The sequence below is a fragment of the Myotis lucifugus genome, unplaced genomic scaffold, assembly GCF_000147115.1.
Source record: "Myotis lucifugus unplaced genomic scaffold, Myoluc2.0 scaffold_47, whole genome shotgun sequence".
Classification (NCBI taxonomy): Eukaryota; Metazoa; Chordata; class Mammalia; order Chiroptera; family Vespertilionidae; genus Myotis; species Myotis lucifugus.
In genome coordinates, this window is record NW_005871095.1 from 3,664,172 (window position 1) to 3,679,374 (window position 15,203).

A 15,203-nucleotide genomic window follows, 5' to 3' on the forward strand; every position below is an offset into this window, starting at 1 on the left:
GGTGTGAAGGGCAGACAGTATGTATTTTCAGCTTTGAAGGTCACTGTTTTTTTTCACAACCACACATCTCTGCCAAAGGTATAAAGCTATGATGTATAAAGCTGTGATGTAGCCAGAGACAACTGCTTGAGGAGTCCGTTGATTACACTTTGCTGACTCCTTCTCTAAGGGGTCATACAGCATACAGTTCCCTACTTTTCAACAAAATACACTACCTATAATCTGAGATGGCTCTAAGGCAAAATCGTGTTGTTTGTTGTGCTATGTTCACTAAAGTGCATTTAACTGGAGACTAAATAGCTCTAGCCTCTGATTATTACTCAATTTTCAGGGGGGCAACAAAGCCACTTGTGGAACTGTCTCAATACAGGCCACTGGATATTCTGACTCAACAGATCTATGGCAGGATCCAGGTGACTGTTTTCAAACTCTGACACACATAAAGGATTAGAAATCCTACCCCAGACTGTTTTAGTTTTGAAGGTTCTAGGTATTTCCCCCACCTCTTTATACATGTATAAGCTACTCGTTATTACTTTTTGCTGGTTTTGGTATGCCTGATTTAAATTTTTAAAATTTACTGATGAGAGAGAGAGAGAGAGAGAGAGAGAGAGAGAGAGAGACCGAGAGAGAGGGGGGGGGGGAGAGTGAGAGAGAGAGAGAGAGAGAGAGAGATCGATTTATTGTTCCATTTATTGATACATTCATTGGTTGATCCTTATATGTGCCCTGACCGAGTACTGGACCCCAAATCTTGACCTATTGACGACACTCTAACAATTGAGCTACCCACAGGGTAAGGGTATGATTTTAGAAGATCCTCTTCATCTACTTTTATTTGTCTGAGGGTAGATAAGACACTGGATAACAATCTTTCTAGAATGGTACATAAATAACTGACAGCTTGAGCAGTTTTAGAGTGAAATACGGCTTTTGGTGGGTGGGCTTTTGAGGAGATATCTTACAGTTTTTTCTATTTCTTGTTTTTAATCTCTACCTTAAACTTAAGCATGCAGACAAATCACCTGGAGAGAAATGTTGTCATTTCTAACAAACTTCTGATACTGCACAGCTGCAGTCCAGTGATCAGACAGGAACAGTGTTAGAATACAACAGTTATTACTAACTCAATCTCCATAAATTGTGCTTACCTCTTTTTCTTTTCTGAGGAAACTGTCCTTTAACTAATTTGAGAGTTGCTGGAGGGGTTGAAGCCCTATTTGCTCTAGCAGGAGTTCTTTTGGGGAAGGGACAGCACAAGTTCACTCTTTTACTCTGCACCACAGGTGGCATGCTGGCCTTCCTCTTTGGCTGAACTCTCAGATTTGATGCTGAATTTAATGGAACTATATTTCTCTTCCTAGCTTTAAACATTTCTTCAGAATTCTTTTTTGTTTCAGTTTCTCTTCTTACTTCTGCTTCTGAGTCAAGAAATTCAGGATCTGGAGTCATAACTAAAGAAAATCCAGCATCACAAATTCCATCTGAAATACAAGGAGACTGTGAACGCTCTGCCAATAAATCTAACGCTGTAGATACTTCCAAAATGTACCCACTAGGATCTGAAAAATAAGTCTTCAACTGAGTTAAAGACTGTACAGGGCACTTTTCAGCTGGAGGAACCAAGTCAAAACCATTGGACATTTTGCCAAAGAATGCAGTCTCTTTTACTCCATCCTGAGAAGAAGTTGTCAATGGATTTCTCTCCATCTTGTACAATTCTTGGAAATTACGCTTTACTAATGTATTTAGACAGATTCCTTCTTCAGTAAATGATTTCCTTGCTTCTAGCAGTGCACAATTAAGGGCAGGTAAAATAGGTATCACCTTCAATGAGATGTCATCTTCAACTTTCAAGTCTTTCAGCCCTAAAATATATGTATATACATTAAAAACCTAAAATTATTAGTCTTTATTTTACAAAAACATGCAGAAAAAAATGCTTACAAAATTATGGGATGGTTAAATATAACACAGTGCTCTCAACAGAAATCTAAACGGAAATTAAAAGACTATGGGTACATTTAATGAATACATTTATCTCCATATATATGTAAATCACATGAGAGAGGAGAGTGGGAATAAGAACTGGAAAAGAATCACTCAAATGCAATCACCAGGTTAGAATGAGGAAGGCTGACCTGCCTCTAGCTCCATCTTATCTGATGAGGAGCTCAGCATGAGCTCAATGTATCATCAAAGCAACAGCAGTGATATTTAGAGTTGGCAGATTTGCTTTTCTATTTTTCAATGAACATTTTCTGCTTTTAAGTGTCTTATTTTATCTCTACCTTATATAATTGACTTCAAAATTTTTTGAATGTATTGATTTTTAGAGAGAAAGAGAGAAACACTGAGTTGTTGTTTCACTTATTTATGCATTCACTGGTTAATTCTTTATGTGTCCTGAGTGGAGATCGAACTCAAAACCTTGGTATATTGGGATGACATTCCAACCAACTGAGCTACCCAGCCCAGGCTGTTTAAATTCGTTTAAGTTACAATGCTAACCAAGTGAACTGAAAAAAGTAAAACCCTTAAGTAAACCCCAAATTCCATCACTCTATCAAGTAAAATTTTTTTAAAAATTAAGTAATTAAACCAAGTAGTCTGTGTTTCACTTTCTCTCCTTAGCTAAAGGAGATATTAGAAAAAAGAATAGAAAGATAAATAAAAATAAAAAATGTGGGTAGAAATTAAAAATTTCTTTCTTTACAGCTTATTAACTAAAAAGTAACAAGTGAAGAAAAAAGGTTTTTATGTACTGCTAACAGTTCACACTATAGTAGTATTCTTCCAGAAAATTTCATTATTTCAAGAATTTAGAAAGACAGAACCCAGAATGATCTGTAATAGACTATTATAAAATCTATGAAAAAGAACATTTTAAATCTGCTAAGCAAAGTATCTATCATTTAAAACAGATAACCATAGCTAGGACCCTGATAAAAAATGACCATTCATAGAAAATGTCTTAATGAACTAGACGAGGAGGTGTACACTATAACACAACACTGCAAAATTTATTTAAACAAATCCTGTGCTGTTCAACACTGAATGGTACAGGCACTAATGTTTCCTATTTATTTCATAATAAAATGAAGTCAGAGCTCTGAGAGAAGGAGGCAGTATGGGATAAGAGTTGGAAGCCAGGTAGAGAGTTAGTTGTTTGACCGTGGGCAAGCTTAAGTCTCAGTTTCCTCATCTTTGAAATAATAATATCTATTTAAAGGGCTGCTAAGTTAGTAACTGTATACTTAGCATAATACCTAACATAGTAGATGCTTAAAAAATGCAAACAGCATTATGTTGTTATAACAGGTAATGTTTTGCTTCAGTACAAAGAAGTGATGCCCAAGACAGTGCGTTTCTCTGCTTTGGGTAACTGAATACGTAAAATGTTAAGAAATCAACTTTAGGAGAGAATCAAGATGGCGGCATAGGTAAACACCTGTACTTGCTGCCTCCCACAACCACATCAAAATTACAACTAAAATATAAAACAACTATCATCCAGAACCACAGGAAAGCTGGCTGAGTGGAAGTACTACAACTAGAGAAATAAAGAAGAAAGTGTATTGAGACTGGTAGAAGGTGCAGAGGCACAGAAGAGGCTGGCACCTGGGTGTGTCGCTTTTTTAATTGGGAGGGAGATACAAGCTCCCACTTGTTCTGGGGGGACCCAGACACATACGGGAGAAACTAGACTGTCTGGCATCGGGGCAGGAACGCGGGGGCGGCTTTCTTCCAGACAGAGGTGCTCGCAACGGTCATTGTTCCTGTGCTGGGACCTCCCCGGTGCAGGGCTGACTGGCAGCCACTGCTGTTTGCTCTGCCCTGGTGATTCCCTGAGACCCTGCCCCACCCAATTTACAACCTCAACCAAGCTGTGTGCAGCGGCTTTTGCATATGAATGGCCTGTCCTTTCTCAGTCTAAGACCTGTCAAACAACCTACAGCTGGGTCAGGGAGCCCCAAAGCTATCAAAAAAAGGCCCAAAGCCTGTACCAGCAGCACCCTGCCTTCCTTCATTGCTGGGCCTCACCTGGGCCCTCTTTGTATTGGGTTTAACAATACAAAGAGGAGGAATCTGCAGATCTCTCTGTAGCTCCTGCTGGGTGGCCCCAGGCAGTGGCTGACTTTGCATCTCCTTGGTGATCCAAGAGTCAGTGTACCCAGTGGTCAGTGCTAGACTATACCAGATTACAACTCTTCACACCCATAAATGACACACTCAAGGGGCAGACTCAGTGAGCACTAAAGCCCCACTGAAGCAAGTCCTGCCCCTTATAAGGGTGTCTTCTGTACAGCAGCTCTTCCACTGTAGACACAGTTGGTCCTCATAGCCAATTGACGTGGAGGTCAATTCCTCCCAGTAATACCAACAGCAATCAAGGCTCAACTATAACAAGACTGTGCACACAGCCTACAAAGGGGTGCACCAAGAGTGTCCACCTCAGGTGATTGCGGAGGCTGAGCCACTGGGCCCTATAGGACACCTACTACACAAGGCCACTCTATCAACTCAAGGAGACTTAGCAGCTACTCAATACAAATACATAGAAACAAACACAGGGAAGCAGCCAAAATGCAGAGACAAAGAAACATGTCACAAATGAAAGAAATGGAAGAAAGCAAACTATTGGATATAGAGTTCAAAACCACAGTTATAAGGTTACTCAAGAATTTTCTATAAACCTCTGAGAAACTTAGTGAGACCTTCAAGGGTCTTAGTGAGAATGCCAAAAAAATGGAAAAGGACCAGTCGGAAATTAATCATACACTGACTGAAATAAAGAATAATATACAGGGGATTCAATAGTAGATTAGAGAATCCCGAGAATCAAATCAATGATTTGAAATACAAGGAAGCCAAAAACACCCATCCAGAAGAGCAAAAGAATCCAAAAATATGAAGATAGTGTAAGGAGCCTCTGGGAAAACTTCAAGTGTACCAACATCCGAATTATGGGGGTGCCAGAAGAAGAGAGAGAGCAAGATACTGAAAACCTATTTGAAGAAATAATGACAGAAAACTTCCCCTACCTGGTGAAAGAAATAGACTTACAAGTCCAGGAAGCGCAGAGAACCCCAAACAAAAGGAATCCAAAGAGGACCACACCAAAACACATCATAATTAAAATGCCAAGGGCAAAAGACAAAGAGAGAATCTTAAAAGCAGCAAGAGAAAAACAGTTCGTTACCTACAAGGGAGTACCCATATGACTGTCAGCTGATTTCTCAACAGAAGCTATGCAGGCCAGAGGGGAGTGGCAAGAAATATTCAAAGTGAAGAATAGCAAGAACCTACAACCAAGATTACTCTACCCAACGAAGCTATCATGTAGAATTGAAGGTCAGATAAAGAGCTTCACAGACAAGAAAAAGCTAAAGGAGTTCATCACCACCAAACTAGTATTACATGAAATGCTGAAGGGTATTCTTTAAGAAGAGGGAGAAGAAGAAAAAAGTAAAGATAAAAAATTATGAACAATGAAGTGACAATGAATACACGTCTATCAACAAGTGAATCTAAAAATCAAATGAATAAAAAATCTGATGAACAGAATAAACTGGTGAATGTAATAGAATCAGGGGCATGGAAAGAGAGCGGACTGACAATTCTCGGGGGGAAAGGGGTGTGGGAAGAGATTGGACAAAGATCTTACATGCATGTATGCAGTACCTATGGATGTGGACAGTGAGGTGGAGAGGGCCTGGGGTGAGGTGGGAACCGGGTGGAGGGGAGTTATGGGGGGGAAAAAGAGGGACATCTGTAAGAATCTCAACAATAAAGATTAAAAACAAAAAGAAATCAACTTTAAAAGCATTTTTATATTGGTTATAGCTTTATAAGTGCTATACATAATTTTATGTTTAAACACATAGAATGTGATTATAAAATAAGAAGGAAAATTTCCTCATATGACAAAAACAAATGACTCATTTAACTTATTGTTCAGCAAACATTTATTATTTTTTATGTGCCTGGCCACTGCTAGGCCACAGGCATACAGTAGAATACAGGAAAGGCAGGCATTAAGTCATATACAAACAAATATTTAAATTCAATTGATAAGCCTGGGGTTCTCACTGAGGTGAGGAATGATGATGGGAATCAACAGTGATATTTAAACTGACACCTGACAGACCTGAGTAACAGACTGGACTAGATCAGAGCTTTACCTGATTTTATTCATTATCCCCAAAATTTTAATACTACAGATAAACAATATATGTTTATATATTGTCTGAGTAATATCTTTTGCCCTATGGGGGTAAACACCACCCAATAAAAGGGAAGGAGAAAAGTAGTCCAGACAGAGAACTGTAACTGTGCAGACCTTGAGTCCTACTTAGTTGGTAGACTATTACAAACATTATCTCCTCGCTATTACAGTTTTTTTAAAAATATATATGTATTTTTATTGATTTCAGAGAGAAAGGGAGAGGGAGAGAGAGAGATATAGAAACATCAATGATGAGAATCACTGATTGGCTGCCTCCTGCACGCCCCACACTGGGATCGAGTGCAACCGTGGCATGTGCCCTGGATTGGAATCGAACTGTGACCTGGTTCACAGGCCAATGCTCAACCACTGAGCCATACAGGCCAAGTTGTAGGTTTTTATTAAGATGATTTTTAAATTAAATTTTAATTATAGTTGACATGTGATTATTATATTAGTTTCAGGTACACAACATAGTGATTCAACATTTATATACCTTGCAAAGCAATCACCATTAAGTTTACTACCTTTCACCATATAGTTATTACAGTATTATTCTCCTATTATTGTTCAATACCAAATATTCAGTTTTGAATAATGCTGAATTTAAGGAACATGTGAGATATCTTAAGTGAAAAAGTCAATAAACAGGTGGATATCTGGGTGTGAAGCTTAGGGAAGGCTAAACCTGAAAAGGGGATAAAGAAGAACCAACCAGGGAGATTAAAGAAAGAGTTATTTAAAGAAATAAACTACATTAGTTACCAGGGTTGAGAGGTTAAGCATGATGAGGATGGAAAAATATGTGACAGATTTAGTAAACTAGAAGTCACTGCGCCCTTACCTGCTGACAGGGATGAATGGAATAAATGTAATGCATGTAGAACCATCTGCTCATCTCCAAAATCTATATAGGATGAAAATTAGAAGGAAAGTTAGGTTGCTGACCTTATAAAATAAAAGTAAACATTCAAAAAAACTGTATTTTAAAAAAGTTGTCCTTACTTGTTTCTGAAATTAAGGCTGATGATGTAAGTAAAATGAAAACCTCCCGATTTTCTAAGCATTTGATGAGTGCCTTAAACATTAAAAAAAAAAAAAAGATTAAATTCCTCCCCTCACTCTACCACACCACTAATTCAGTAAATTTTGAGCTCATGAAAAATAAACAAATATGCAAAAAATCTGAAATGTTAGTGTTTATGACAGTGGTTCTCAACCTTCCTAATGTCATGACCCTTTAATACAGTTCCTCATGTTGTGGTCACCCCCAATTTCATTGTTACAAATTGAACATAATTAAAGCATAGTGATTAATCACAAAAACAATATGTAATTATATATGTTTTTTCCGATGGTCTTAGGCGACCCCTGTGAAAGGGCCGTTCCACCCCCAAAGGGGTCGCGACCCACAGGTTGAGAACCGCTGGTTTATGAGAATCAGGACAATTTTGCCTTTAGTATCAGAAACTGCAAGTTCCTTCACACTCAATTAATCTTGGCCCTGTTAGGACTACATATAGTACTAGAACATTAAGGGTTAATTTTAGGATAGTTTTTAACTACATAATAAACCTATCAAAAAAGAGTAATTTCATTTTTTTATTGAGTTGCTTGATATTTCATACTGCTGCCTAAACAATCAATCTGTTACCATTTAACTACTACAAATGTAAGGTAAATCAGGCCTATGATTAGCATCTTAAGCTCATGTTTATATACAACATGTCATAGAACCCCAGAACTAGGAAGACTGGAATATTCTATATAATAAAAGAATCCTTTCTACAGCATCTGAGAGATAAAAAATAATAGAAAATAACATAATTAGCTTATGCGGCAATGAAAACATGCAGATGAAAATAATTTTTTCTCTTTTTTTTCCCCCTCCATCACAGTCTTCAGTGGAATCTTGATCTAAAACAAAACAAAAAACAACTCCCAAACAAACAACCTTTAAAATTTTAATGTTTACAGTAAATTGGGGAAATTTTGTCCCCAGGTCAGGGCAAGTTATCTAAAAGCTATCATTCTAAATTATAAAAATAACAGTTTCTCTTTTTCATTATGCATCATTTTTAAAGCCAATGCTCATGCAATTTTTTAAGTTAAAAAAAAAACCCAACACACCAAACTAAAAATAATTGTTTTATAAAATGATAAAACATTCTATTGAAAAAACTGATAGGTTAGAAGCCTAAAAATATGGCAAATTGATAAATTAATCAATAAACACTTCAAGTATGAAAAAAGACTTATTTTCTAATTATATTAGAACTAAGTTATGACATTGACAATTCACTATTGCAAGTTTCTATAATCTTCTATTACTGCCCTTATGCATTTGATAGTTGACATTTCTGTCTTTCCACAGTCTTTTTAAGTTCCTTGATGGTAGGGAATATTTTCTCTTTTTGCTTCTGGCACCTAGTAAGCACTCAAGAATTACTGAATACATATACCAATAACTACATATACCCATAGCTTTGATATCTATTAAGTTGCAAAGAGGTAGAACTCTTGTTTCATTTTCGATTGATGTAGCAAGTGAAAGTGACAAATTAGCCTCTACATTGTTCTGCATTTTAGTTTTGTAAAATAGATGAAAAATAAAATCCCTATTTACTTAAAACCATACATTTCTAGCTTCCAAAAATATGTGCAAATAGAATAAAAATATGCAGTATATGAAGCAAGAAAAGCATGGAGTACTAAGGAGACAGAACTTAAAGTGATATGTAATTCCTATAACTAATTATTACTACTAAACGGGTTTCAATACTACATCAGGTCCTCGGGTTACGTCGGAGATCCGGTCCTACAGTGTGACATAAAGCGATTTTCGCCCTAAGTCAGAACCCACCTACATAAGCACATACGTCACTCACATGGAGCACATACACAGCAGTAATGAAGTGATACAGTAAAAATATTTAAAAGAAAGATAACAATTCCTGACCTTTACTTGTGGTAAGTAAATAATAAAAAACATAGAGCAAATATGTACATACATAGAAATGACAGACCTTTTTTTTTTTTTTTTAAATAAATGGGAGATGGCAAAATAACCACGAAATGACGTACATCGAGTCCAACGTAACCCGTAACCCAAGGACTAAGTTAAGGGTGGGGAACATCTGGCCCGAGGGCCATATAAGGCCCAAGAAATCATTTGGGCTGGCCCTCCCAAGGAATTAGGGGTGAGTTGAATAAATGTTTGACCAAATATAGCAAGCTAATTTTTAAGTTGATAAATTTTGTATGGCTCTCGAATGATGTTATATCCAAATGGCCCTTGGCAGAAAAAAGGTTCCCCACCCCTGCTATAAGCACTCACAAGTAGTCCCTTCATGAATGCATTTTTTCAAAGTATCTTTGGACTTTATTCCTTTTAATTTCCAAATATAAAACGTACTATGGTACTTTAAAAACCATAGCCTACAATCCTATAGTAGTTAGTTATCCATTCAGCATCCAATGTCGCCGATTCTAACATTTTGCTGTGGAGCACCACTCCCTGTAGATTGAGTGGAACTAACCTCATACCCATTTCTGGTAAATGGGTTCTGAATGGTCTGAGCTAATTAGTGTAGTCCATTCCCTTTGCAGTTACTGATTGAGAGATGTGCAGAGATCTCTCTCTCCCCCTGCCTCTCCTTCCCGTTCTATCTTCCTCCCCCCCCCTCCTTCTCTCTCTCTCCCTCTCCATTCCCCACTTCCTCCTCTCCTCTCACTCCCCTCCCTCTTAACACCTAGAATGGAAAAGTTAAGCCTACTAAATCCCTTTATTGTTTAATCCAGCTTAGGTTTCTGTTACATGCAACTTCAAGTACGTTCAAAGCTGCTATACATGTTCGATTTTAATTTATTAATTTTTTTGCTACCTACTATAGGGTCCAGTCCATCATGTCACTAAAGGGCTCAGAATTTGTTTGGTCACTGTCTTACACCTATACCATCTCTTCTGGGATGTTTTTTTTTTTCTTTGCTAAAAGTATTACAAAGGGTATTACATAAGTGTCCTTTTTTTTCCCCTGCCCTTGACAATCCCCTGCCCTCCCTTACCCCCCAGTGTCTTATGTCCATTAGTTATGCTTATATGGATGCATACAAGTCCTTCAGTTGATCTCTTACTCCCCTCCCTTCTGTCCCCCAACCCTCCCTGGCCTTCCCACTGCAGTTTGACAATCAGTTTGAGGCAGCTCTGCCTCTGTATCTATTATTGTTCAAAAGTTTGTAATGGTCTTTATTATCCATGAATGAGTGAGATCATGTGGTATTTTTCCTTCAATGACTGGCTTGTTTCACTTAGCATAATGCTCTCCAGCTCCATCCATGCTGTTGCAAATGGTAAGAGTTCCTTCTTTTTTACAGCAGCATAGTATTCCATCGTGTAGATGTACCACAGTTTTCTAATCCATTCATCTACTGATGGGCACTTAGGCTGTTTCCAGATCTTAGCTATGGTGAATTGTGCTGCTATGAACATCTGGGTGCATATATCCTTTCTGATTGGTGTTTCTGGTTTCTTGGGATATATTCCTAGAAGTGGGATCACAGGGTCAAATGGGAGTTCCATTTCCAATTTTTTGAGGAAACTCCATACTGTCTTCCATAGTGGCTGCACCAGTCTGCATTCCCACCAGCAGTGCACAAGTGTTCCTTTTTCTCCACATCCTCTCCAGCACTTGTCGTTTGTTGATTTGTTGATGATGGCCATTCTGACAGGTGTGAGATGGTACCTCATTGTTGTTTTGATTTGCATCTCTCGGATGATTAGTGACTTTGAGCATGTTTTCATATGTCTCTTGGCTTTCTGAATGTCCTCTTTTGAAAGGTGTCTATTTAGATCCTTTGCCCATTTTGTGATTGGATTGTTTATCTTCTTTTTGTTAAGTTGTATGAGTTCCCTATAAATTTTGGAGATTAGGCCCTTATCAGATATGACGTTGGCAAATATGTTTTCCCACGCAGTGGGTTTTCTTGTTGTTTTGTTGATGGTTTCTTTTGCTGTGCGGAAGCTTTTTATTTTGATGTAGTCCCATTTGTTCATTTTCTCTTTAGTTTCAACTGCCCTAGAAGCTGTATCAGTGAAGAAATTGCTTTGGCATATGTCTGAGATTTTGTTGCCTTTGGATTCTTCTAGAATTTTAATGGTTTCCTGTCGTACATTTAAGTTCTTTATCCATTTTGAGTTTATTCTTGTGTATGGTGTAAGTTGGTGGTCTAGTTTCATTTTCTTGCATATATCTGTCCAATTTTCCCAACACCATTTATTGAAGAGACTATCTTGGCTCCATTGTATGTTCTTGCCTCCTTTGTCAAAAATTAATTGAGCATATTGGTTCGGGCTAATTTCTGGACTCTATTCTATTCCACTGATCTATATGTCTGTTCTTGTGCCAGTACCAGGCAGTTTTGAGAACAGTGGCTTTGTAATACAGCTTGATATCTGGCATTGAGATCCCACCTACTTTGTTCTTTCTCAGGATCGCTGCAGCTATTCGGGGTCTTTTTTTTATTCCAGATGAATTTTTGGAGAGTTCGTTCTAGATCTTTGAAGTAGGCCATTGGTATTTTAATGGGAAGTGCGTTGAATTTATAGATTGCTTTGGGTAGTATGGACATTTTAATGATGTTGATTCTACCAATCCAAGAACATGGTATGTTCTTCCATCTGTTTATGTCTTCCTCTATCTCTTTTTTCAACGTCCTGTAGTTTTCTGAGTAGAGGTCTTTTACCTCTTTAGTTAAGTTTATTCCTAGGTATATTAATTTTTTTGGTGCGATGGTAAATGGGATTGTTTTTATAATCTCTCTTTCTGAAAGTTCACTATTGGTGAATAGAAATGCCTCGGATTTCTTGGGGTTAATTTTATATCCTGCTACATTGCCAAATTCATGTATTAAGTCTAGTAGCTTTCTGATGGAGTCTCTAGGGTTTTGTATGTATAATATCATGTCGTCTGCAAATAAGGACAGTTTTACTTCCTCTTTTCCAATTTGGATGCCTTTTATTTCTTCTTCTTGTCTAATTGCAATGGCTAATACTTCCAGGACTATGTCGAACAGGAGTGGTGAGAGTGGGCATCCCTGTCTTGTTCCTGTTCTTAGGGGAAATGGTGTTAGTTTTTGTCCATTGAGTATGATGTTGGCTGTGGGCCTGTCATATATGGCTTTTATTATGTTGAGGTATGATCCTTCTATTCCCACCTTGCTGAGAGTTTTTATCAAAAATGGGTGTTGGATTTTGTCGAATGCTTTTTCTGCATCAATTGATATGACCATGTGATTTTCTTCTTTCAATTTGTTTATGTGATGTATCACATTTATTGATTTACGGATGTTGTACCATCCTTGCATCCCTGGGATAAATCCTACTTGGTCATGGTGTATGATCCTTCTGATGTACTACTGGATCCGATTTGCTAAGATTTTGTTGAGGATTTTGGCATCTATGTTCATGAGGGATATTGGCCTGTAATTCTCTTTCATTGTGTTGTCTTTACCTGGTTTTGGTATTAGGGTGATGCTGGCTTCATAGAATGTGCTTGGAAGTGTTCCTTCCTCTTGAACTTTTTGTAGTAGTCTGAGGAGGATAGGTTTTTGTTCTTCCTTGAAAGTTTGGTAAAACTCCCCTGAGAAGCCGTCTGGTCCTGGGCTTTTGTTTGCTGGAAGCTTTTTGATGACTGCTTCAATTTCTTCCATAGTTATTGGCCTATTGAGATTTTTAGATTCTTCCTGATTGAGTTTTGGAATGTTGTATTTTTCTAGGAATTTGTCCATTTCCTCCAGGTTGTCTAGTTTGTTGGAGTAGAGTTGTCCGTAATATTGTTTAACAATCATTTGTATTTCTGTGGGGTCTGTTGTTATTTCGCCTCTATCGTTTCTGATTTGGTTTATTTGGGACCTCTCTCTTTGCTTCTTGGTGAGCCTGGCTAGGGGTTTGTCAATCTTGTTTATCCTTTCAAAGAACCAGCTCTTGGTTTCATTGATTTTCTGTATTGTTTTTTTGGTCTCTATGTCATTGATTTCTGCTCTAATCTTTATTATCTCCTTCCTTCTGCTCACTCTGGGGTTTTCTTGTTGCTCTCTTTCTAATTCTTTGAGTTGTAGAGTTAGATGATTAACTACCATTTTTTCTTGTTTTTTGAGATAGGCCTGTAGAGCTATAAACTTCCCTCTCAGGACTGCTTTCATTGTGTCCCAGAGGTTTTGGGTTGTTGTGTTTTCATTGTCATTAGTGTCCAGGATGTTTTTAATTTCTTCTTTGATGTCATTGGTAACCCAATCAATATTTAATAACATGCTATTCAGCTTCCAAGTGTTTGAGTATTTTGGGTTGTTTTTATTGTAGTTTATTTCTAACATTATGCCATCGTGGTCTGAGAAGATGCTTTTTATGATTTCAATCTTCTTGAATTTGTGGAGACTTTGCTTGTGACCCAATATGTGGTCTATTTTTGAATATGTCCCATGAGCACCTGAGAGGAAAGTATATTCCGCAGCTGTGGGGTGAAGTGTTCTGAAGATGTCAATTAAGTCCATCTGATCTAGTGAGTCATTTAGGATTGCTGTTTCTTTGCTGATTGTTTGTCTAGCGGATTTATCCAGTGATGTCAGTGGTGTATTAAAGTCCCCTACTATGATTGTATTGTTGTCGATCTCTTCCCTGATATCTTCCAGGAGTTTTCTTATGTATGTGGGTGCTCCTGCATTAGGTGCATATATGTTTATCAGGGTAATATCCTCTTGTTGTATTGATCCCTTTAGTATTATGAAGTGGCCTTCCTTATCTTTTGTTATGGCCTTCACTTTGAGATGTATTTTGTCCGATATAAGTATTGCTACCCCAGCTTTCTTTTCCTTTCCATTTGCCTGAAAGATATTCTTCCATCCCTTCACTTTCAGTCTGTGTGAGTCCCTTCTAATGAGGTGGGTCTCTTGTAGACAGCAGATGTATGGGTCATGTTTTTTTATCCATTCAGCCACTCGATGTCTTTTGGTTGGAGCTTTTAGTCCGTTTACGTTTAAAGTTATTATTGAAAGGTACTTGTTTGTAGCCATTTCCTTTTTTGTGTGTGGCTGTTTTCTTTCTGAGCTTTTTATTTCTTTTTACACCAGTCCCTTTAGCATTTCTTTTATGGCTGGCTTGGTGGTGATAAACTCCCTTAGACTTTTTTTGTCTGTGAAGCTTCTTATTTCCCCTTCAATTTTGAATGATAGCCTTGCTGGATAGAGTATTCTTGGATTCAGTCCTTTGCTTTGCATTACTTTGTAGATTTCCGTCCATTCTTTTCTGGCCTGATGTGTTTCTGTTGAGAAATCATTTGATAATCTAATGGGAGATCCCTTGTATGTAACTTTCCGTCTCTCTCTTGCAGCCTGTAAGATTCTCTCTTTGTCTCTGGATGCGGATAACAGCTGCTCAAGATGGCGCGGTCTCGCGGCTGAGCTGGCGCCCAGGGGGAGGTTTCAGCCTCAATCTCTAACCATCCCCATTTTCTAGGAGTTCTCTGTCTTTCCTGGCTGCAGACTGTTTCTCAGCTGAATCTCCTCTGTTTGTTCGGGCTGTATGTTACCTGTTTCAGCTGCTCGGCCTTATCTGCTCCGGGACAAAGCACCAACACGTCCGTCTAAACCTCCGCCATTTTTCCTCCTCCCTCTTCTGGGATGTTTAGAAATCACTCAATATAGAATCAGCATTTATGCCTACCCTGACACTGAGGAACCCTGATTAACATAACAGAGAGGTCTTTGGATGTTATTTATTTCTCAGTAGTCTTACTTTCTATACTATAAAAACAGTAAAAACAGCAACTTTTTCCCCCTTTTTTAAACCTATGGATTGACACAGGTCACTTTTAAAGAGCTATTTCACAAGTGGTCCTTTGATTAATTCAAAAACACTGGGATCTACTCAATTCTGTCATAAAACAAAAACAACAAAAGAATGAGAAAAATTGTCCTCTTA

At 37.9% G+C, this 15,203-nt stretch overlaps 1 protein-coding gene across 4 annotated transcripts in view; it reads right to left on the reverse strand.

Annotated features, from left to right (window-relative positions):
* Positions 1-15,203, reverse strand: part of FAM208B (family with sequence similarity 208 member B) — a 97,450-nt gene that overhangs the window by 29,426 nt on the left and 52,821 nt on the right. For 3 of the 4 annotated variants that reach the window (XR_002829171.1, XM_006088423.3, XM_023753581.1), the window contains 3 exons: positions 7,235-7,307; positions 7,074-7,136; positions 1,152-1,868 (listed from right to left, as the gene is read on the reverse strand). Coding sequence is in view for 3 of the 4 variants with exons in the window: in XM_006088423.3 (XP_006088485.1) it covers positions 1,152-1,868; positions 7,074-7,136; positions 7,235-7,307 (853 nt within the window). In the remaining variant the exon portion in view is untranslated. The remainder of the gene's footprint in view (positions 1-1,151; positions 1,869-7,073; positions 7,137-7,234; positions 7,308-15,203) is intronic. The other variant, XM_023753580.1, reaches the window with a different exon arrangement.